Below are 25376 nucleotides of genomic sequence, written 5' to 3' on the forward strand. Positions count from 1 at the left end.
TCATCTGAACATATTGTGCACAAACACCGCAAGATCTGGCTGAAATCACCGGTTCTGAATAACTGCTGCAATTTCCAAGAGTAACAATACACAGGTTCCGTACATTTCACTGCCGGGGAACAATGATAGAACGTTACAAGGCTGATAAAACAACCATTTATGAGAAATCTCACAAATGTTTCTATTAAAGTCTGCATTCAATTATTGAAGATTTCGAAATTGACATTTCTCATCAAATTGACCCTAATTCATATTATTTTACCTATACAATCTACAGCTCCACACTCTTAATGTATTTTTCAAATTTCACTTTATTATAAGGTGAATAGGAAATATAAGGTTCCTTCTGGCATTTTTGTCAAAATTGAGTTATTTACATGTTCTCATTCTGTGACAACTTACGTTATGTGATGTTTTTTTTGTTGCATTGTGTACATTTTGGGACATTTTTAGAAAACTTTAGAGTTTAAACCAAAACCAAAAGCTTCTGCCTATAAAGTCAAATGGACTGCAAAAACGTTAATACTTAATATCTCAAAATGGCTCAGAATGCAGATAGAACTTTATAATTCCAAAATGTCTTATTTGTTTCTGTTTTTATTTCTTGGACAAATGACCTTTTTGCGTATGCATTCTTCAGTTGCAAACTTTATAGGAGGAGAGTATTTAAACGAATCGCACAATGTGATTCTCTGAGGTTTTTTCATCATTGTACTGGTATTTGCAGCTTTATTTAACACCCAAAAAAGCATGTCTTAAACCCTATTAGATTGCATTGATCAACATGGGAATGACATATTGCGCCTGTGTTTTTAAACGTGCGCCTTGTTTGTAAATCACCTGCAGAAATTTCCACTCCCATCGCCGTTTTTTGCAATTGCGCTCTTGCGTTATTTTGCCCTGTTTAGTAAATCTCTAAGTCTCATATCTCTCACTGATCATTGTGTTTTTACACTCCAACACAGATTCACCGATAGATGACCTGAGGTGGCCAGTGTAGTTTAAGTTGACGCGCGTGCACATAACTGCAACACTGCGCAGGCGGCCCAATAACAACAACATAAACAAAAGCCCTTTCCCTTCTGCATCAAAAGGCCAGTTAACCACAAATGGTCCGGTTCAGAAATTCAACATGTCTTACTCCACGTGACTATTGTTTTAACCGCAATAATCCTTTAAATGTCTACAGAAATGTCAACAGTCTCCTTGCAATCGCAGACCTCTCACTTTCCGGCCTATTCCTTACAGAACCCAGGAATGCAATGATGCATATTATGATATCTCAACACTCCACCTCTTCTATGCTGTAATACCAAAACCATTTAAAACTCGTTCATCACATTCTGTCAAACACGGTCCACAGAGGACAATTCTCCCCTCCAACAAGCTCTATTAGAACTGATAGTTCACCAGAACCTGGTTTAACGCTGGATTCTGTTTGTCTTGCGTCTGTTTGAGTAAAGTCTCCAGAGTGCCACTCGACTGTGTGCGCGTGTGCACACAGGGCCGAAATGCCTCCAGCGAGAGAGAACCTAAAATAACACGAATGACACCTCGATAACATCAGACTCGTGTTTCAAAAGAGAGCGCGGGGAGGAGAGAGACGTGCGGTGCCACAGAGGAAGCAAGGGAGAGGGGGACATTTTGGGCGCTGACCAAAATAAACAAGCCTCTTTAGTGCAGAAATGTTTTGTTGAAGAATTACTAGATGCAGGTAAAAAAAACCCAAAACACATCATCTAGAGAACAGCACTTTTGATCAATTCTCTGACCAGTATAAAATTCGAATCTGTAAAAAATGAACACAATATTTAGGCATATGTAATGGTATTTACATAATTTTTAAGAAGTTATAATAATTGACGTCCGTTAGGAATTCAACTTTCCTTTACAACCTGTTCGTGTGAGTCACGTGTCCATCCACATCAGACTCCAGTTCTTCCTCTCCGCCGCGCTCTGAGACACATCCCACTTCGGATGCACTTTCCTTTAATCCAAAAGACTAAATCTCTTAGAAAGCAGGATTTCGCTCCCCCCATCACCCTCTTTATTTTTCTCTGCCAGATTCGTCAAACAAAAAAGGCTTCCATCACTTCCTCCCCCCCGTCCCCCTTCCTCTATCGCGTGGGACGTCAGGCTGTTCCAGAGCTCGCTCTGCTTTTGAAGTGTCTGGCTGCTTGGTTCCTTTGAAGCCTGGTTGGGAAACCTCTTATTGAACTAAGAACCCATCGTGGCTCTATAGATTACTGTCTGTCAGTGCGTCAGACTGCGGCCCACTCGCGTTCTGCTAATTATGAGCGACGGGTTTACCCACAAATTGACTTCAGTCGGCATGTAGACAGAAATGTTTGTGTACGCGACTGCTAGGTCTGACTTTGAAACGAGGAAAAAATGTGACGCTAGGCGCATGCTGGGCTATCGAAATGTGGCGGGAGAAGATAATTACATTCGTGCATTTGGCAGACGCTTTTATCCAAAGCAACTTGCAGCGCATTCAAAGTATGTTTTATGAGTGTGCGTTCACTGGGAATTGAACAAACTTTGAGCTGCTAACATAACGCTCTACAAGCTAACCAATCAGACCAGGGCGTAAATTTGGTCATGATACCAAATCATGTCCAAAATCAAAGATTTTTTTAAGGGACAACAGATGAAAAGCGTGTGATGTGCACACCAGACATGAGCTCAGGTTCAAAGTCTGCTCCTGATACAAGAATTGATTTATTTGTATTGTTTCTAAACGTTAATCAATTCATATGTTTTCTTATGTTTGTTGTCTAGACAACTTTATAGTAGTTGACGTTTTATAGGGTGCGTATCAATCAGCTCCCTTGATTGGTAGTAAGGGCACTAACCAGAGAGTCGGCCATTTTAAGGGCTGTTTTAAATCACAGAATCGTTCTAGTTCACTTAAATGATTGTTACCTAAAAAATTCCCACAATGCATTGCAAAAACTAGGGAGAATCAATAGCTGTGTCCCGCTTGGGGCAGTCGTGGCCTAATGGTTAGAGAGTCAGACTCGTGTGACCAGAAGGTTGCCGGTTCGATTCACAGGGCTGGTGGGTAACGACTGAGGTGCCCTTGAGCAAGGCACCTCACCCCTACTTGCTCCCCGGGCGCTGCAGTGATAGCTGCCCACTGCTCCAGAAGTACGTGTGTTCACAACTCACTGGATGGGTTAAATGCAGAGGTCACATTTCGGGTGTGGGTCACCATTCTTGACAAATAGGTCACTTTCACTTCACTTATACCAAGCCCTAAAAGTATGTACTGTTATGAAAAAGTACTTTTAAGTGTGCAGCAAAACAGTATGCATATCCTTGCATTTAAGCATTCATGCATTTATAGTTTGTTATGTAATGCTCACGGTATAATTAAATGAGTTTTAGTGAAGCATCACTTTTCATTAATGCAGTTTAGCATCACTAAACTCTTGCGGTGAGTTGTGGGTAATATTAATTAAATAAAATAAGCAATACTCCTTTTTATTAATTTTAATGTTGAATACTGTTTAGGGTGGATAGTATGCAAATGTGGACACTTAACAAAAAGTTTGTAATTTAAAATGTAATTTTTTTTACAAATATATTAGTAAATGTTGAAATTAACATGAACTAACATTAATACTTGCTCTAAAAATATTGCATAGTGTTAACAAATACCACCTTATTGTAAAGTGTTACCAAAAACACAAAAGAATTGTGAATTTTCTTTTCAAAAATCATATTTATTTTCCAATTAATATCAATTAATTATGATCAATTAATTGCATTCCAATTAATATCAATCAAACAGCAGTTGGGTTGTTTTGACATAATAAAAAATGTATTGTTCTGTAAAGTATCTGTTTTTGCAAGTAAACTCTTCATACACACTAACTGAGACATAGGAATAACAACAAAAGTAACAATTTATTTAGCCACTGTAACATTAGCAATCTTGACTGGAAACGTAAACAAAGTTATTCGATATGTTTGTGTCTATCTAAAGTGTATTTTATACATAACTATAATAATCTATTTATTTGCTTCCTATTTCAAACAGCTTCACTGTGCATCGATTTCACTTGTCTAGTATGTGACCCATTTAGTCTCTTTCCCACACTTCCATTTCTGGAATTGCATTTAATGTAAATTGAAAACAGGAATACTCTTAAGTATCCCGAGGAGCGGCTTTCTCCATAAATCAAGATCAGAACGACAAATTCAACCAGATACAAAAGTCATTGTGAGCTCTAGTGTCCTTCTCCAGAGAAATACACCTCTACAGAACAATGCATCTCAAAGGCTGCCGTGATTGGAAAATGACCGGAATGTTTGAAGACTCTCTTCACAGCGACCGAACTGCATTCAGGCATGCCGTGTGTCCCCCTCCAACCCCTAATCCACGTCCTCATACTTCCATTAGCTATCAAATGAATGAGCATTTTTTAGCGCCGCGTTGACTTGCTTTCTCTCATTTTTAGCGCCGGTTTTAATCACCTTCTCACTATTCACAAGGACGGAGTTTACGAACGAGGGACTGAAGAAAAGACTTCAAACGCCTAAAAGAATTCACTTCACACTGATTAAAGCCAGTTTCCATCTGAATCTGCGGTTTTCAATCGGGTTTAAGGGCCGGCCTTTGTGCTTCCTTTTCAATGCGGCTCCTTTCAGCGCACCTCATACTGTAAAGCAATCAGAAACTCCAGAGGGGACGTTTCCATATGACATCATCACCTCCTGACCATAGCCTCCAGATGGAGAAACCATTTCACTTCATCTTCCTCTCGCTTCTGAAGGGGAATCTTGGACATAAACCTCACCATCCTGACCAGCGGACTCGAGTTGACTGGAAAGCCCCTTTATTAAACGCTCACGCAGGCGTGTAACTTTGAAGTCGTTAAATTATTACATAATCGCTCATAAGATGGATTCCGCAGAAGTGACGACTGACTGTAATTTCCATTGAAACATTTGGAAGACGTTACGGTGTGTAAGGAGATACTAGTAGTTTGTCTTTTCGTAATTCAAATCTGGGAACCGCTTATGGGTTTACCGATTGAACAGGCTTTTGGAAAATAGGAAGTGATTGCTCGGTCACAAATTATGGATCTTTCGGAAAACGTCATGTCGAAAAACAGGAACACTGTAGGAGCCAAAATCTGAGACCACTGAGACTACGGGTTTAAAAATCAATCACGTAATAATATGGCAGTGCAAAGGTTGTGGGTTTGATTCTCAGGGAAGATAAATAGTGATGAAAAAGACCTGTAAGTCGCATTGGATGAAAGCGTTTGCCAAGTGCATAAACGTAAATGCTACTTAAAGGGATAGTTTAAAATTGACTCCCCCTCTTTTCATTTCAAACCTGTTTAACTCCTGCAGAACACAAAAGAAGAGATTTTGAAGAATGTTGGTAACCAAACAAGGCGGTGCCCGTTGACTTGCATGGTTTTGTGTCCATACAATAGAAGTGAATGGGTACCACCGTTGTTCGGTTTCCTCAAAATATCTTCTTTTTTGTTTTGCAGAAGAAAGAAAGTCATACAGGTTTAAAAGTAAATCACAACAGAATTTTCATTTTTAGGTGAACTATCCCTTTAAACTTTTGGAGTCCATGCAAGCTCGAGCACATGCTGTCTAAGAAATTCTCAAATTCATTCCAATTGAACTTGTCACTCAAACTGTTCCGCTACGAAAATGTTGTCATTAAAAATGGCATCAATTCAAAAAGACTTTTGGACCCGTTGGACCAGGCACAACATTTGTAACATATTCAAGTACTCACTCATCGTCTGGCGTTAGTTGTACGGGCTCATTGGTGAACTGCGTGTCGAAGTTTTCTAAACCGTAGTCGTCTGTGATCTGAGGTTTGAACGGCGGCGTCACCTGCTTTTGTTCCAGCTGTAAGAGAAATACGAGAAAATGAATAACTGGCCGCACAATCCAGTCCAACATCACAAGTTCAACACTGGCGATTACCTGCTATTTATGAAGCTGTATAAGAAAAGTGATTTGAACTCTTTTAGACAAAAAAATGATGTTCTCTCAAGGTCAATCATGAATACTAATCCATAACTTCCTGAATAAAAACACTTTAAAACTAAAAGACCTTTTTAAACCGAAAGAGGGAGCGTAGCACTTGTGTGAGAGACAAGTCTTTGTGAATTCTAAAGTGTTTTTAATAAAAGAAAATAAGACAAAGAATGGAAGGGGAAAAGACTGAAAGAACGATGCATTGTGGATTGACGTTCGTAAACGTACAGGTTCGGTCAGGTGAGGATTGTTTTCATGTTTTGGACTCTTGACTGATTCTCTGTTTTGACATGAACCCGCTGTGTTCCACTTCACGCTGATCTGCACAAACTTGAACAGATGGCTGCTCTTCTCTTCTTTCACTATATTCTCACTCTCTCTCTTTAGATTGTTAATTCATGACTTCAGCGTCCGTCTGCCAGATAGAAAAAGCTAGATGTTTCGATTATTTTATGAATATGCTAGTGAGGTTTGCCTGGGAAGAACTCACCGGCATGACACGTGGGCATTGCCAGGTTGTTGTTTTCTCCATCCTTTAAAGGGATAGTTCACCCAAAACTGAAAATTCTGTCATCGTTTACTCACCCTCTTGTCATTTCAAACCTGTCTTTCTTTCACAGACACAAAAGAAGATATTATGAAGAAGGCCGGTAACCGAACAGCAGTGGCACCCATTCACTTGTATTGTATGAACGCAAAAACCATTGCAAGTCAATGGGTGCCAGTTAACAACATTCTTCAAAATATCTTCTTTTGTCTTCTGTGAAAGAAAGAAAGGTTTGAAATGACATGAGGGTCAGTAAATGATGACAGATTTTTTATTTTGGGGTGAACTATCACTTCAATGCAAGTTTAGGATTGCTTGCCAGGTTTGAGATGCACAAATTTACAACTTCATTGCATCCTATCAGCCTTTTCTCGACCCCTTTCCTTTAGTTTCAAATTCTGCCATTCTCATATTCAAGTCATTTTACTCATTCCCAAGAGCAACATGCTCTTCGGTTGTAGACATATAGACTGCGGTACAATGGTATAAGACAAAAGCTAAGAGAGACATAACAGAATTTAAAGACGGCACAAAAGGGAAAGGGAGATTAATTGGTGCCCAGCCACCCGGCGTGATTTTTTTCTTTCTCCGAGGCCACTGACTCGAGAGAGTCGAGGTGAAAACCAATTACACACGCGTGCACACCCGTCCAGATGCACACAGACGCTGTTGCTTGGCAGGGGAATATTTCCACACATCTTCCTTTCTAGTTCTCACTTTCTGCAGCTCGCTCTGTTGGGAACCTGAAGCATTTTCTACATCTCTCCGAGCAGAATGTCTGATAAAATGATGGTGATTCTGCTAAAACAGTAATCCAGGACAGAACAGAGGAGACTGCAGTGGGATGCTACGGCTCTCTTTACACAGACAGATGTGAATGCACCCAGCATGCACTGCAGATCAGTCGAGCCACATTTGAAGGCAGACAGAAACAAATGTGTCCACATAATATTTGCCGTGTAAATGTGTCAATCTTATTGTAGATTGCGGATCAACTGTGATCCCTTGTGATTTACAGCAGGTCTATAAAGACAACAGAGGGATTCAAAATAATTCATCTGTGGTCACATAAAAAATCCTCAAAAAGGCAAGTCTTTAAGGAAACGTGTTTGGTGTGCATTTAGTACATTTTGCATTTACAGGGAAGGATGAACCTAGTAGAAAAGACGAAAAAACTGTTGAAACTCTCTCTCTCTCTCTCTCTTATACAAAGTTTTGTTACCAGTATTTAGTTATTATTAATACATTCAAACAACAGCAGTGGCACACACACACACACACACACACACACACACACACACACACACACTTCTCTCTGTGACAGCGTGTCACGGCTGTGTTCTGGAGTAAAAGAAAAAAACATTTTTCCTTTTTATTTTCCATCACATTTCAAAAGGATAAACTGAGTTTTAATAGAGGAAAACTTATTCTTGCCTAAACAGTGATTCTGATTTACAGAACTGTTGATAAAAAACAGGAAACCTGGAAACAAATGACAAGACTTTCTTTGATGGAGTATTTAACACAGGCTAAAATGTGTCTGGTGTATATACAATATATATATAAATCAATCAATATAACAGTGCTTGAGGGAAATGTTTCTCATTATCCTAAACTTTTGATCTAAAGGTGCACGCTTAAATGTCTGAAATTCAAAAATATAGTTACAAAACGAACATTTTGTTTAATAAAACCGTTTTCGAAATGGCTGACTTTCACTAAATAATGAGGAAAGAGCAGCCAAGAAGCGCTCAGAATAGATGGGAACCTTTAAAATACTGTTTTAAAAGCATCTCAGGGTGAAACCTCAAACCGCTTTATAAAATGACAAACAACTCTGCAAATTCTACACAAAAGATGAATAAACCAAAGATGAACAAATATAACAAGTTTTAAAGGGACAGTGCACCCAAAAAGAAAGTTCAGTCATGAATTACTCACTCTCTAGTTGTTCCAAACTTGTATAAATGTATTTGTTTGGCTGAGAAAAATATTTGAAAGAATGCTTATAACCAAACAGTTCTTGGTCCCCGTTGACTACCATAGTAGGCAAAATGACAATGGTGGTCAAAAGTGCACCAGAACTGTTTGCTGTTCTACATTCTTCAAAATATCTTCTTTTGGGTTCAAAAGTAATTTTTCCTACTCTGGTAGTCAATGGGGTCCAAGAACTGTTTGGCTACAAGCATTCTTTCAAATATCTTTCTCTGTGTTCATCAGAACAAAAAAATGTATACAGATTTGAAACAACTTGAAGGTGAGTAAGTGAAGACAGAATATTTACTTTAGGGTGAACTGTCCCTTTAATTAAATAAATAATTAAATTTAAGTGAGACTTCTAGATGCTAGAGAACCTTATTTAACCTATTAAATACCTATATATATATACAGTATATGAACCTGTTATCTATCTACATACATATTTTTCAGGGTAATACACAATTAAGACATTATGCACCTATCTATCATGCAATGTCAATGAAACCATGTATTCTTTGGTTTCAGAGAGACCGCGTCTATTTCTAACAGAATATGCCAAACTGTAAAACATTCTGCTCTGGCTTCAGATATAAACTTCCTGTCCAGCCTCCTCTGCTAAATCTGTGTTGAATGCTGTCGTCACTGAGACTGACGAGAGCCCAACCCGCAGACGGTGTGAGGAGGATTCTGAATATTTACACCATCTTTACCAACGTTCGGTCCCTCTCCCACTGTCATTCATCCCTTTCCACCATGTTACCACCTCCCTTTTCTCTTCTTTCTCACTCTCTCCCACTTAGTCTCTCACTGTCTAAACTCATCTTCCTCTCTTCATTCAAGTCTTTTTCACTCTTTTTCCTCTCTTCTGCAATCTGCCTCACACTGTCATCATCAGCCTTACTCAACTCTCTCTCCCACTCTCTTCTGGCCCCCATCAGTCTCTGGCTGTTTAAATCACGAGGCCCTAGAGAACAGTAAAGCATCTCTCATTCCATTCTCTGACTCTTTATTCTCTTCTTTCTTCAATCTTCTGTAACCTTGGTAAAATAGTCGCAACGCTCTCTGTAAACATTTCCCTTGTACTGTACATGGGCGAGTTATCAATGATGTATCCCTAAGAGAACACTTGCATTGGACTTAACAGATACCATCTTTTTTTGGTATATAAAGGTCACGTTAAGAATGTGAAAACTGCACGTCATTCAAGCACATTTGGTCAAATCATGCATGCAAAAACTGTAAAAACATCATTTAATTCTTTGTGTTCGTTGTGTAAAATGTCTGCTTTAAGAATTCATAAGTTCGTAGGGCCAAAAGCAATGAGCAAACCCTCAAATATTTGTGTTACGTATTTGTGGCATGTTAATATTTAATAACGGTGAAAGATGAATGTTCGCAGACAGGCGCCAGACGCACACATACATACAATCAATCATGAAAATAAATATTAATGGCAACTGAAAAGCTTAAAGAAATCACAGAGCAAATGCGACTTTTAAAAGAAGCAAATAAGCAAAAAACTTGAAATGTCAGCAGTGATACCGACACGGCAACAGTCCGGACAGGCGATGTGCTTCAGCTGAACATCACGTTAATGCGTTCATTCATTCATGAGCAAATGTGTAGCGTAAACTCATTCATTAGAGAAGCCTGTGGTTTGATTCTGTTAGTGTGTATGTGTGTGCGCGTCCGCGTGTCCAAACTCATCCGTTAAGCTAGCAAAGTGGCGGAAAATCCTAGCAATTAAAGCATTACACATTAGTGACAGGACTCCAGAGCGCATCGTTTCATTTCCGTGTCGGCGACGTCCTGAGTGCTCCTTGAGAAAACACGCAGCACACCACCAGCAAACATTAAATCGCAATTACAGCTCATGAAACGGCTCTATGGCGACTACGACGTCTGTGAAGCAAGTCTGAGATGGCGTTGTGAGATAGAAACCTTTCTTTCTAACCATTTATGCAAGTTGAAAAAGAAAAAAACTTGATTTAATTAAAGGGTATGAATGGGATTGTTTATAAAATTGTCCATTTTACGTACATTGAAAGGCTTTTTCTGTCAAAAATAGCAGGACGATTCTAAAGCAAACTATACATTGAAGTAAACATTAAATGCACAAGTGATGTGAATTAACATTAACTCGATCATATATTCTTACTGTCTACCTATTCCTATTTTCTAACCTCTCTTCATCTCAAGTCGTCATCCTATACTGCACATACTAATTCATCCGTTGCACGCACACAGCGTTTTCTCCAGCTCGTGAATATTGTATGTATCTCTGACTTTAACGTTTCAGCATTGTGCGCATCAGCGATACCAGACCAATTACCATCCTCCCTTCAACCTTGTGGCGTTTCAGCAAAACCTGAATCTCATTTGATATTCTCTTTAATTTTGTCTACTGCGTTTTTATATTGATGCTAGCACCCACCTGTCTGACCACTCACTACACACTAAAATAAATGATCTAAAAATCTCAAGTCAAAAAATATTCATTTTTTACAGTTTACACCTTTACACCCTTATCTTACATTTTGCACTGCATTAAATGACATTTTAGCATTAACGGAAATGTCCGTAAAATAAAGGGAAAATGTACTGGTCATTTTCTGCCAGTACTTTATCCGTTTTTTATCAGCAATTTTCTTAAGAAAAAAACGAACTTGCCAATCCAAAATCAAAAATTGATCTTAAACGATTTAGAAGAACATACAAACAAATTCTGGTGGGAGACGTTTCCTTCCTCCCCCTAATAATTTCTTATTTCCTCTATAAAAAAGGAACAAATCAACACATGCTTACCTGGTCCCAGTCTATACTCCTGAAGAACGTATGAGACTTGATATCTGTGAATCCGGTCTGAACCTGGCAACCCAGCCTCTCTTTCGGGTCCTGAACAGAAAATATGTGTTAATAGCAAATCTGCCAAAACTCAGATCTAAAACAGAGAATAGGTTTTGTGAATAAAAATACAATAAAAACTACTTTTATTATTTGGCAACTGTCATTATCGTCTTTTATTCTTGTACTGGTTAAATGAGAGTCCAGGGGTTTGTCAGTGACTGCTGTTCCACACTCCTTTAATCCAAATGAATCAGGCAACAACTAAGCTGACTGATAACAGTCTCTTATTGAGTTTGAGAAACCCCAGCGCCAATTTGTCTTGTATATTAAAGGAAGACACTTTATTATTCATAGATTAAATTAGACCAGCACACACACAGACACGCAAATGGGGTTTTTCTGTAGCTTACATGGTGGAGCATTGCATTGTGGGTTTGATTCTCAGGGAATACACATACTGATAAAATGTAAGTCAGATAAATGCGTTTGACAAATGCATGAATGTAAACATGAACATGTGTACTTCACCCAAGAATGAAAATGTAAAAAACATTCTTATAGACTTCTTTACTAAAATTAGGATGGTAACTAGCTCACATTTGTTAAATGTCTTTGTTCTGATGAACACAGAGAAAGATATTTGGAAGAATGCTTGTAACCAAACAGTTCTGGGGCACCAGAAAAATGACAATGGAAGTCAAAAGTGCACCAGAACGGTTTGCTTTCCTACATTCTTCAAAATATCATCTTTTGGGTTCAACAGAACAAAGACATTTATGGTTGTCAATGGTGGCCAAGAACTGTTTGGTTACAAACATTCTTCCAAATATCTTTCTCTGTGTTCATCAGAACAAAGAAATATATACAGATTTGGAACAACTCGAGGGAGAGTAAATAAGACAGATTTTTCATTTTTGGGTGAACTGTTCCTTTAACATAACCTAGCCTAGCCATAACCTAGCCTCCACTTAAAGCAAAACTCACAGTCTTGTTTCCATGGTAACTTTAGCTTCTCTGATTGGCCTTATTTTACTTTGCGATTTAACGAGGAATTTGGTAATAAAGAAGTTAAAATCATATAAAGCCACAGGTCGGTGTACCATAATAAAAATCCTCGACCCTCTATTAAAAAGCCTTTGCCTTTATTTTACATTCATGCATTTGGCAGATGCCTTTATCCAACTTACACTGAATTCAAGGCGTACGTTTTATCATTTCATTTCGTGGGAATCAAACCTTCATCTTGCCATTGCCATGTTATACGGGCCAATCTAAAAGAATACAATTTTACACATTTTAACCAAAAATGTGCAGAAACATGTCAGCTGTGTCACTCCACAGTGACGGTAAACGGTTATAAATGCATATGTATGAGAAACGCGAGTTCCCCTTCTCACCTTGTTCAAAAAACCTTTCAGCACACTCGCCGCCTTAACAGACAATGACCTCGGAATCCTTATCGGCTTCTCCAAAATGACTGAAACAGAAAAACACAAAGAAGAGAAAAGAGTATGAGTCACTTACACTAAGTACGGCAGTCGTGACGTGCAGCGGCGTGAGACAGACATGCTTGAACCCACACACACACATAATCTCTCACACATACCCCCACACACACCATACAGCCGCCTGCATGAATAAACCCTTCAATATTCCATCAAAGACTAAAGAGATTTTCCCTCCACCATGTTTATTTCTATAAATTCACAAAATGTTGACTCGGTGTTAAGTGGATTTTAAAACACCCCACAAAACATAAAACGGAGCAAATGTTTCTTTTCAATATGTCCCATATTTGCTTTTCAATCCCTGCGTGTTTTGGATTTGCGTGTCTTGGGCTGGCATCCAGAAGAAAAACCTGTTCATTTTCATCTATGAGCTACGAGCGTTTATCTTTCCTCTCTTAATGCCACGTCCCCTGTATGTTTTCTTTTCCAAATGAAAAACGAAAGGGATTTAGGATTCGCTGGGGCACTGCCCTGCTGCTGTGACGCGGTTTGGACGCCGGCCCAAAAGCGGCTAAGTGTTGGCTCGCCGGTGGCAGCATCTGCCCTGTTTCTGGGTGGGCGGCGAAGCGATGGCGGGGGCGGCCGGGGGGAAGTTGGACCAGGACGGCGCTGCAGCATATGGCCGGACTGAGGTTGTGATGGAGGGAACAGAGTTCCGGTTTTACAGAGATCCAGATTCATGTTGCGCGCGTGTGTGTGAACGAGAGCGATCCAGAAGCACGCTGACCTCACGGCTGGAGGGCTCAAAAACAGACAGAGAAGCAGATGACCATGCAGTCTCTGTCCTGGAGATGGAAGGGAAGTAGGGAACAGGGGGATTAAAGAATGTCTAATAAGGGAATGACAAAATTGGATTGAAATGCCAGGAACGTCTCACTAGTGTATAATTAGATATCGATTCCTTTCAAGTTTATTTACCGATTCAGGAATCAGAAGCATCAACAGATTAATGTATGACCACAAATACTTTTTTAGCTTTTTTGCTAGTGAATCTACAGAAAGTGTTTACAGCCTGAATGAAACGATACATTAAAAAGATAAGGTTGTATTTGTCGTAATGCATAGTTAATGAACAATGAACTAACATGAACAATTTTATTTACAATATACTAACATGACCAAAGATGAACAAATGGCTGCATAAAATGTGAATGTTAGATTATAGCTGTCTAGAGAGTGTAAAATATGAGTGCGTTGTTTTGGCTGTGACGGTCCAATGATTTTACCCTGGAAGAGATATTCCTCTGTGTTCATGTCGGGATTGTCAGTGATGATATCGAAGGGGGATCGGCCGGCCATCATTTCAAACATGAGCACGCCCAGTGCCCACCAGTCTACACTGAACCCTGACAGAGAGGAATAAAGAGGTAGAGTAAGAAAAACAGATTTACTTTTGTGCATGAAACCATTCCTCTGAAACAAGATTATACTACACACGACCTTTAACTTTTATCAATCAACCTACACCTACCGTAATCCTCCCCTCTTAGGATTTCTGGGGCGATGTAGTTGGGCGTCCCACAGAAAGTGCTGGTAGTGTCACCTGGTCTGATTCCCTCCTACAGTACAATGATGGAAATATGACTTAATGTAACTTACAATGTGACTATAAGGAGATATTGTAAATATAGAATGTCATGTTGTACCTTGCACATGCCATAGTCTGTAAGTTTGATATGGCCATCTTGGTCCAACAGTACATTGTCCAGTTTTAAATCCCGGTAAATGATGCCCTTCTCATGCAGAAAATTAAGAGCGATGCAAATTTCAGCAGCATAAAATCTGCAGGAAAAAGTAAAAAGAAAACATAGGACTAGTGATCGATTAACACACAGGTATGAGATAAAAAAGGATGAAATGATAAATGCCATGGTTACCACACGTACGGTACATTATTAGGGTCAGAATCCAACTTTTTTTATTTGAATGATTTAAAGGGACAGTACCCAAATATGAAAATTCTGTCATCATTTACTCACCCTCGAGTTGTTCCAAATCGGTATACATTTCTTTGTTCTGATGAACACAGAGAATTCTTCCAAATTTCTATTTGGCCAACAATGACTACCATAGCAGGAAAATGTGCTTTATAAATTTCTTTGTTCTGTTGAACACAAAAGAAGAGATTTTGAAGAATGCAGGAAAGCAAACTAGGGCACTTTTGCCTTGTCATTTTTCCTACTACGATAGTCAATGGTGGCCAATAACTGTTTGGTTACAAGCATTCTTCCAAATATCTTTCTTCAAAGAAACTTATACAGGTTTGGAACAAAAGAGTAATTCATGGCAGGATTTTCATTTTTAGGTGAATTATCCCTTTAAGCAAGCTTCAATTAACAAGTTTGGAAACCTAAAAATGAAAAGCTATACATCTGAACGACAAGGGAACAGTGAAGTTTGAGTTTCAAACATAGAGAGAAAAGAGTGAAAGGTGTTCAAAGTAGCAAAAATCAGTCATGACATTTCCATTCGGATTTCGCAACGTGGCGCTCTGGCGATCGTTTCACGTCGACTCGCAGCAAGGGCTCGTGGGACCTTTAGGAGCGGCTCATGAATATTTAGGATCATTAGCTGTAATTAGCATGTTGATTTGCATATGAGTGGTGTGCAGGGCGCATATTGATAGGGCCAGTTGGGGGTGCGCTTGACTCACCTAATCAGCCCAAGTTTGATCTCAGTTATCAGACGTGTGAAAGTGGCATTACACAGCTTCTCTGATCAGCTGCTGTAACAGGATTCACTGAGGAATCATTACGCTTACATAGACTTATACACTCTAACAGCAGCGTAGCGTTGGACAACTGCATTCAAACCAGGTGTAGTGTTCACACAAGGGCGAGGTTTTAACACCAGCAAATCAATCATGCTATAGAGCTGCACTGTGTTTAAGTCAATATTTGAAGAGTTCATTTGCAAAAACAGATCTCCCTTTTTAATTATTTTCCAAAATCGTGTTTTTTAATTGTGCATTCCAATTAATATCAATCAAACTGCAGTTGGGTTGTTTTGATTAAGTAATAATAATTCAAAAATACAGCTAACTAACACAATAAAAACATGATAACATAAAAAAAATGATTTTGGAAAATAAAAAAGGAAGTATCTGTTTTTGCAAATTAACTGTTCATTTATAGAGGCAAGCAAGTATGCAAGTAGACTTTATTACACTAAATAACATTTGTTTATTTTCATCAGTGTAAATAAAGATGTTCATGTAACTCAACTGGTAGAGCATTGCCTAAGCTATTCGCCCAGAATAATACTGATAAAACACACATACGAATAAACTGAAAGTCGCTTTGGTGGATAAAAGTGTGAAATCCATAAACGTAAAAAGTAAATGCAAAATAAATGCATAATAAAATGCACTTTGATTATAAACTATTTTAAAAGACTGTAGAAAAAAACTCTAAATTGAAAACTGTAACTAACTCTACATTGTTGGTTCAGCCGATACTTTCGGTGCATTGCGTCACATTTCTAATTTTTGTATTTTCGTAATTATTAACTAAAAAGAAAAACAAAACAAAAAACGTATACGTACAATGTGTATAGCAATATAAATAAATACATAAAAAATAAAAAGTAAAAGCTAATTTAAATGTTATAATATATATATATAATTTCTTATATATTACAAGAAAAACTAAACAAAAAACAAATAAAAACAATGTACCTATATATAACAAAATAAATAAATAAAAGCTCATTTAAAATATTAGAAAAGACTAAAAAATGCACCAAACTTTTAATAACATTTAACAGATGTGTCATCCGTAAATGAATAAGGTAACAGAATATGTTAATTTAGCGAAATAAAATATAATTCCAATATATATGACACATATTACATTTAATGATCACTAGAAATATTAGAGATAATTGAGATGAGTCTCCTCACACTCTTTCATGCATGTACTGTACAGTACTCGTGGCCACGTCTCAACCAAACCGGTAACACTTTACAATAAGGTGCTATTTGTTAACAATTAGTTAATGCATTAGCTAACATGAACTAACAATGAACAATACTTCTACAGCATTTATTATTATTAATTCATGTTAATTTTAGCATTTATTAATACATTATTAAAATCAAACATTGTCACTGTTAACATTAGTTAATGCACCATCAACTAACATTAACAAGGATTAATAAATGCTGAAAAACTAAATTGTTCATTGTTAACTAATGTTAGCTAATGCATTTCCTAAAGTTAACTAATAGCACCTTCTTGTAAAGTGTTAGCACCAAACCTAAACACTCAGTAACGGTGATGAAAAAACAGCGTGGCTAAAAGTAGATGACATACCGAGCATGTTCCTCAGGAAGCTTCCGCTGCCTCTGCATATGAAACATGAGATCTCCTCCATTCACATACTCGATCACTAAAAACAACCTGAACAGAGGAGAAGACGTTTGTCAAGCAGTTTTAATGTGTCTGATAACCAAATACTGGTTTGTGATTGGTCAAATTCTTTTTTTTTTCACTGATACGAGACATTCTGACTATAAAATACCTGCGCTTTATATTGTGTACAGGTTCACATTTCAAGACAAAACATTTTCACATCTCACCGACTCTCTGTTTGAAAACAGGAGTGAAGTCCCACTAAGAACGGATTGGTTGATGCTTGTTCAAACACATGCTTCTCTGTCTGGACCCAGTCAATGTCCTACACCAGAAAAACACAGAGAAAGAGAGAGAGAGAGGTTTGAATTATGATGAAAAATGAAGTGAAAAAGGACATCACACCAAAACGTTTGACTGTTTTCTAAGAACTAAAGGAGAGGACATGACGCCTCTATTGGGGGACTATTGCTGCAAATAAAAACACGTGCTTGTGAAAACAAGCCCGACACATGTGTTTTCTGAGAAGAAACTGACCTACTGACTGTTTAACAGAGGAAAACATTTGGCACTATGCATGCTGTCACTTTGGGGCGTCAAATCTCTGAACAAAAAAATAATGTTTTAAATAAGAAAAGCACCTTTCTCTTCTTCTTTTAAAGATATGTACAGTGCAGAAAGGAAAGACAAAAGAGAAACAGACATGTAAATAAATATATAACAAGACCACAATGTATAGAAGAAATAGTTTTAGACAAGCCACCTCCTGATTACTGATGATTACTTTTTTCACTTTACAAACTGAAGAATAACAAATTGAAGAATAGGAACTATCTAGTGAGCAAAACATATTTAACAAACTCAAAAGATCATAAGAAATAAATTCAGTGACACATGATAAATATTTGACTGGCAGTTTATATTAAGCATTTCACACTTTTGCTTTATAATCATGTCTAGACGGAACGTTAAGGCAGTGGTTCTCAAACTGGGGGCCGTGGCCCCCTGGGGGGCCCCAAGATGGATCCAGGGGGCCACAGATTTTGTGGCATTTTATGAAATATAGAAATTTATCATAGATTTTATGCAATCAAACATCAGAAAAATGACACCACCAACCAAAAGAATTGAGGTTCCAGCATTGTATAACTGAATGTTTTTGGTTTAATTAAAATTCTAAGTTTAAGATTATACGTCTTTATATGGGGGGCCGTAAAGCGATGCACTTAACACAAAGGGGCCTTACAACGAAAAAGTTTGAGAACCACTGCGTTAAGGCATTATTATTCAGAATGTTCCTGTCTGTGAGGACGGCAGCGTGTTGTTTATAAAGTCAAGCATGTCTTTAATGTCACCTGTCAACACTTTAACATTAGGCAACATGCACACAACGCTCAAGGAACTCAATGGAAGTTCTGTTACCCAACAACTTCTGCTAGGAGGCTAAAGGGCAACTGTTGAGGTCTGAACTAAACTGTGTTGCCAGATCTCACAAAAACAAGCAATCCGTTGTGGCTGTGTTTAAATTAGACGGTGTATATAAAATGATTTACGTGTTAACGCTTGCTACACAAATTAATGGAAAGAATAAACTGCCTGTTTTTAGTAAGTAAAACAGCTTATAAAATCGTAAAATCACTTATAATAAGTGGATTTGGCAACACTGGCCCCGGCCCAAACACGCACAGTCTGCTTTCTAAAATCAGCGCAATTTAATTTCCTGCTGTTGGATGCGTGGAAAGCAGTCAAGACATGAAGAGAGACAGATGCTGAAATGCTTTTTATTATTTCTCTCTTTCCGCGACTCTTCATCTGTCTTGTTATCCTTTTCATACTAACCTAATACCACTATAGTAAATAAATCTTTGTTGTATTTCAAAATAAAACAATTAATTACTCATGTTTACAAATTCATAATATTATTGAACTCGGAGTCAATGTATACATTTTATCAGTACATATGTTCCACCATTGGTCAATACAGTATTCCAGCCATGTTATAAAAACAACTATAATGCAAAATACCATTTCTTTGCTTATATCGCTGTGCAAAATCATCATACTGTATATACAGATCATACAGCAGATAGATGAACTGGTGAATTGGCTTAACAAAATACTCACAATCAATAATAATATTGACTTAACTTGCATATCAAACTGCAATTTAATGCATGAATTGTACGCATCCAAATGAGCCTTGAAACTCAAATGCTCAAATAGTTTCATGTTGTCTCATGTGACCGTAATGAGTGTGAATAGTGACGGCAGAACATACACGCACACATTACACAATGAGTAAATGAGAACGCTCTCCAAAGCAACGCTGCTTTCCTGGAAACCATTACACTCTCTGTTAGTGCCTATTCAGAGGTCAACTGCATCTCTTTGTCATTCTGAAAGGACCTTTGCTCTGCGTACAGGGGTTTGTGAACTTCATTCATGTGCATTAGCCTGGCAGTCGTGCGTGGCTTTGTATTCCTGCGCGAGCCAAGTTTACACAAACACAAAAGCTTTGACTGTACAGAGTTTACACTGCGCTGAATAGGCGTACAGTTTGGTTTGTCTTTTTCACACCGATCAGGTTTCATTTTAGAGTGACAGAATAATCGAGAGAGCTCAAGAAAGATTAGGATTAGTTCGCGTATTTACTACATACTAAGTACCACTTTATTTCAATCCAAATCCTGCTCACATTCACTAAAACTTACACAACCCAATTTAACAGATCATTAAAGGGACAGTTCACCCAAAAATGAAAACTGTGTAATCTTTTACGCACTCTCTTGTCATTTCGAACCTGTATACATTTTATTGTTCCACTGAACACGAAAGAGGATATTTGGAAGAATGTTTGCGACTGAACAGTTCTGGGCAGTGGCGTTACTAGGCCCTTTTTAGGTGGGCTTTAGCCACCCTAAAGTACTAGCTTAGCCCCCCCTAAAAAATTGTGAGTAATTATGTCATTTGTAGTACAGGAATTCGAGATCGCTTCAAAGTCCTCTTTAAAACTCTTATTATGAAAACGGCGGCAGGCTGCGTTATTTAGCGCATTCTACTAAAGTACAGTTCTACTACTGTACATCACTAAACCCTGGGTAAACATTCTTATTTGCATATTTGTGGTGTCAACAGTCATGATTGGATAAATACTGCAGCGTCAAACTGAATGGATAAAAATAGTGCGTGGTCCCTTTAAATAACCGAATATCTCGTTGTTCAGCATCCGGGAAAAATGACGCCTCGCAAATCCTTTTTGGCTGTTTTAAGTCTCCTAAGACGTTACTTACTCAAATAAATAAAAAACTCAAAGGATTGTTTACACAGCGCACAGAGTTTCTGTGACTGTGCACAGCTTGTGAAATGAGGTAAGCGCTTCATTTTCGATTGGGTGTCCGTTAAAAAAGTCGTATCATTCTACCCCCGCTTCGTTTCACACTGCACACGTTTGGCACCGCAATGTGGGGTTAATCCTGCTTCGGAGCAGGGTTTCATAACCCCGGGTAAAATAAGGGGATAACCCCGCTTCAAAATTACAAGTGTGAAACGTTCGTTAACCCGGGGTTAAGAGCGGGGTTTGTCTTTATTCTGCATATTCTTTCTTAATGATTTATTTTAGTAATGTATACAGTATGTGGTGCTTAGAGAGTGGCTATAAATATATATATATATATTATATCTCCTCATTGGAGGCTGAGCTGGTTGAGCTGGGGCACCATTGTCTTTCATAGTAGGAAATTAAACTACTATGGTTATCAATGGTGTCCAAGAACGGTTTGGTTTCATACATTATTCTAAATATCTTCTTTGGTGTTCAATAGAACAAGTATATTTATACAAATATGAAACAACATGAAGGTGAGTATTAGATGACAGAATTTTCATTTTGGGGTGTACTTTCTCTTTAAATAAGCTAAAACAGAGCTATGTAAGTGTTTAAATGAAATCACTGAAATAAAAGCTAAATGTCGAATGCACCTTATTCACAAAACTAAGCTTTAGACGCCTGACACACTTAAAGGCGGGGTGTCCGATTTCCGAATTACGCCGAGTACCAAAACAACCTTGTAGCCAATCAGCAGTAAGGTGCACAGTGCACAGGACGGACATTAGCCGAGCGCTGACGAAAGCGAAAGATGGGGGTGTGTCTGTTTTGGTGATTTGACCATCAACAACGGCTATGAGAAATCGGACACCCCGCCTTTAATGTTCGCTATTACTAGATCGCAGCAGAGAAGCGATGCCGTACAGTCCCAGAAGTCTGCGGCACTCTGCAGTATCTTCTACGCTCAGAACCCTGTTTATGACATCAAAGCTTATTATAGCAGAACTTTACGTCTCAAATTCGCATATGATTCTTGCAGTTCCCACCACGGAGGTCCTGGCAGCACTGTTAGAGAATGAAGTTCATCTCGCGTTCTTTAGCAAGCAGAGAGGAGAGCTGCACACCAGCCTGAGTCAGGAGATTATATCTGAGACAGGGAACGCAGTGCCTTTCCACAGTCATTTATAACGTTATGTTATGTGAAATATACAACATAAGTGCATTTATAATAACTTTGAAACGCACAAAAAGGCTAAAGTTACAGAATACACAGACAGAAGATACAAAACATATTGAACTACAATGCAAGTGAGTGGTTTCAAATGAGAGCTGATAACAACAAGGTTGTAGGTTTCAAACCCCAATAAACTTCACCACTGCGCTAGAGCGAAATAGTGTTGCTTTTGCTAAAAGTATCAGCTATTGGGTACTTAGTACAAGTTGGTCTGCTGGTTTTTGTTGGTTTAAGATATAACAGCCGTTTTATTTTTAGGTAGGCTTATAATTTGCTGATTTTGTCACTGTTCCATTGGCTGTTGTCTTTCTTAAAGGGATAGTTCACCCATCATTTACTCATCCTCATGTCATTTTAAACCTGTATGACTTTCGTTCTTCTGCAAAACACAGAAAATATTTTCAACAATGTTGGTAAACAAACAACATCAGTCCCCATTGACTTCCATTATATGGACACAAAGCCACATTTTGAGACATTTCTCAATATATCTTTTTTGTGTTCCACAGAAAGAGTTATACAAGTTTGAAATGATATGGGGATGAATAAGCAATGGCAGATTTTTGTTTTTGGGTGAACTATCCCTTTAAGTTTAGGAAGCATGCATAAATAAGCATTCACGTGATATTAGTTTAATTTCACTCCTGTAAATGTTCTAAAGAATCAGGAAACTAGCTAAACAATCAGACCAAAACTGATCTTATCTGACAGCCAGCGATGGGAGGATTTTCTGTGGCTAACAATTTAAAACAAGCACAATACAACAGCACCATCTGCTGGAGATATTCAAAATCAACAGAATCTTCTATTATAAAGCATGTTTGGGCTGCAACATCAGCAGGAATGTAATGTACTTGAGAAATTAAGCACAAATGTGTATATTAAACGTATAATTGAATGGACATCGGAGCAGCCCTGCCTTTAATCATCATCACCATGGCAACAGTCTGTTACCTCATCGTCATGGACCAGCTCTTTCTTCACCACCTTCATGGCATAAATCTGTTCATTCTTCTTCAGTCTGACCAGTAGCACTTTAGCGTAACTGCCCCTCCCAATAACACGGATCATGTCAAAGTCTCCCAAGCCGAGACCCTGAGAGATCTGAATCCCCTCGAGACCATCTACCACCGCCTTTAGATCCTATAGACACACACACAAACAGAGAAGAACCCTCAGGGAGAAAATATCTCAAACAAGACTATAACATTATCTAATCTGCATTCATACAGTGAGGTTTTTATAGTTATCACATCCTGAAAAGCAATAATATCATAAACTATATTCCTCCTATATACTGTATAAGCCTGGTTTTAGCTTGTTTAAGCCTAGCTGACAAAGCCACTATAAAAGCAGCAAAGATAAAACCAGGGACGAGCAAACCAGCAGGGATGGTTATGGATTTTTGAGTATTTAAAATGTACTAAAAATGTATTGAGGGTCTTACTGTACAAATCTATTTCAAGTCATGTAAACAAACACAATCCAGTACAGACACAGTGTGAGTGGGACACATCTGATTGTAATGATGAGTCATGATCTGTTTCTTACCTCTGCATCATCTTCAGCTTTCTCTACTTTTCGGTTGTGCGCTAAGAAAGGGACTGGAACTGACAAAGAGAGAGAGAGAGAGAGAGAGAGAGAACAGGTTAATAAACTATTTTTATCTTCCAAATGCTTCATTTCAAAGTATCTTTGTATCATTAGCAATTAGCATCAGCGAACAGAATTTAAAGACCTGTTGAACACCACCCCATCTACCATTGTTTGGCAAAACAGGTCTCATCCCAATCCACGGCATTGATTCAGCCAATGTTGCTATGCCGTCAGATCCCAGCAGGGGGAGACACAGACCGGATTAGACTGGCCTCTTCCCTATAACTGGGTCGACTTGACATTACCCACACCTGATGTACTACAGAGTCTGTCTACAGTCACCAGTGCCCTCTGACAGACAGAGGAGAGAATGACCCCAATTCCCATACAAAAACAGAAGCGGGACGGAGACCTACTTGAGTCTGTTTCTTCAGGGTCCTCAGGGGGGAGCTCCACTTCCTCGCCACTTTTATCATCGTCTACCAACGGCTCCTGTGATGGCATGACTGGATCCTGCAGAAAAAGAGAGACACAAACAGAAAGATGCCGTGATAGTCATCCAAATCTGTGCTCTTACTGTATATGTACTACATTCACATCAAAAGTCATTTTGTAGTAGAAGTGTGTACTCTAAACTCAAGTGACACAGTATGCGTTTAATTCATCCAGTGTAAAAATGTACTTTCCACATCTGAAACATTGTTTATTATTTTGTCAAATAATCAAGAGCACAGGCAGAAAAGAAAACAGTATTAACCAACATCACAGCCCCATTTTCATCCAAATTTGGGTGGTTCCATCCAACATTATTGCCAACTCGATATTATGTTCCAATACAATACAATTTTGCTTTACAAAAGCAGTTTTAATAATGCTGCTCAATGTTTGAAACCATTGTTACGTTGTTTTATTCTAGTTAGTTTTATTACTTTTAAAATCACAACAAAAACAATAAAACAAGTTACCTTAGGAAATTTGATAACCTATAAAAAACAGGGATAGTTCACCCAAAAATGAAAATTCTGTCATCATTTACTCACTCTCGAGTTCTGCATAAAATTCTTTGCTTGGTTGAACACAGAGAAAGATATCTGGACAAATGCTTCTAACCAAACAGTTCTTGGCCACCATTGACAACCACAGTAGGAAAAAATACAATGGTAGTAAAAAGTGCCCCAGAACTGCTTGCTGTCCTGCATTCTTTAAACAAAAAAATGATAAAGTATGGAAGTTTTCATGGAAGTCAATGGTGGCCAAGAACTGTTTGGTTACAAGCATTCTTCTAAATATTTTTCTCATTGTTCATCAAAACAAAGACATTAATACAGATTTGAACTCGATTGATGACAGAATTTTCATTATGGGGTGAACTATCCCTTTAATAAGTAAATAATTACATGTCATGTTAAATATAAAAACCCTTACAATTAACCTTTCTAAACACAAGATCACAAGATCTATTTCCTGGTTGTGATTTCATCATTGTGTGAATTCTCTTTGTTACAGAATCAATACTGACACAGACAGCATTATCATCTGACAAACTCCAGAAGGTCGATCTTCAAAACACTGTAACAGACTTTAACAACATGACTATGAGGGGCGAGCTTTACAGAAGTCTCACATGGATTCAGACGGTTTTATTTCAATCAACTGTCACAGGCTTCAACAGTCAAGATTTCATAAAATGTCAAGAAGAATTGATCAAAGAAAGGATTATTTTATGGGTCTGGTAGTGAGTTTATAAGAAAAAATGTGTCAAACAGTTGACTCACCATATGCCTATGACAGGTCAGAGGGACGAGCTTGTGACAGCGTTTATGGACCAGTAGCTTGCAGTTGATACACTTGTACCCCTGACGCCCCAGTCCCCATATCCTCTCACTGCAGTGGCCACAGTACGCTTTCTGAGAGAGAGAGAGAGAGAGAGAGAGAGAGAGAGAGAGAGAGAGAGAGAGAGAGAGAGAGG

General features: G+C 38.3%; 1 protein-coding gene across 5 annotated transcripts in view; it reads right to left on the reverse strand.

Annotated features, from left to right (window-relative positions):
- Positions 1-25376, reverse strand: part of prkcz (protein kinase C, zeta) — an 80694-nt gene that overhangs the window by 3022 nt on the left and 52296 nt on the right. For all 5 annotated transcript variants that reach the window (XM_057357625.1, XM_057357628.1, XM_057357627.1 and 2 more), the window contains 12 exons: positions 25183-25314; positions 23824-23920; positions 23363-23421; positions 22766-22954; positions 17480-17577; positions 17214-17300; positions 14547-14682; positions 14372-14459; positions 14127-14246; positions 12790-12869; positions 11351-11440; positions 5771-5886 (listed from right to left, as the gene is read on the reverse strand). In XM_057357625.1, the coding sequence (XP_057213608.1) occupies positions 5771-5886; positions 11351-11440; positions 12790-12869; positions 14127-14246; positions 14372-14459; positions 14547-14682; positions 17214-17300; positions 17480-17577; positions 22766-22954; positions 23363-23421; positions 23824-23920; positions 25183-25314 (1292 nt within the window). The remainder of the gene's footprint in view (positions 1-5770; positions 5887-11350; positions 11441-12789; positions 12870-14126; positions 14247-14371; positions 14460-14546; positions 14683-17213; positions 17301-17479; positions 17578-22765; positions 22955-23362; positions 23422-23823; positions 23921-25182; positions 25315-25376) is intronic.

The sequence above is a fragment of the Triplophysa rosa genome, linkage group LG17 (assembly GCF_024868665.1).
Source record: "Triplophysa rosa linkage group LG17, Trosa_1v2, whole genome shotgun sequence".
NCBI lineage: Eukaryota > Metazoa > Chordata > Actinopteri > Cypriniformes > Nemacheilidae > Triplophysa > Triplophysa rosa.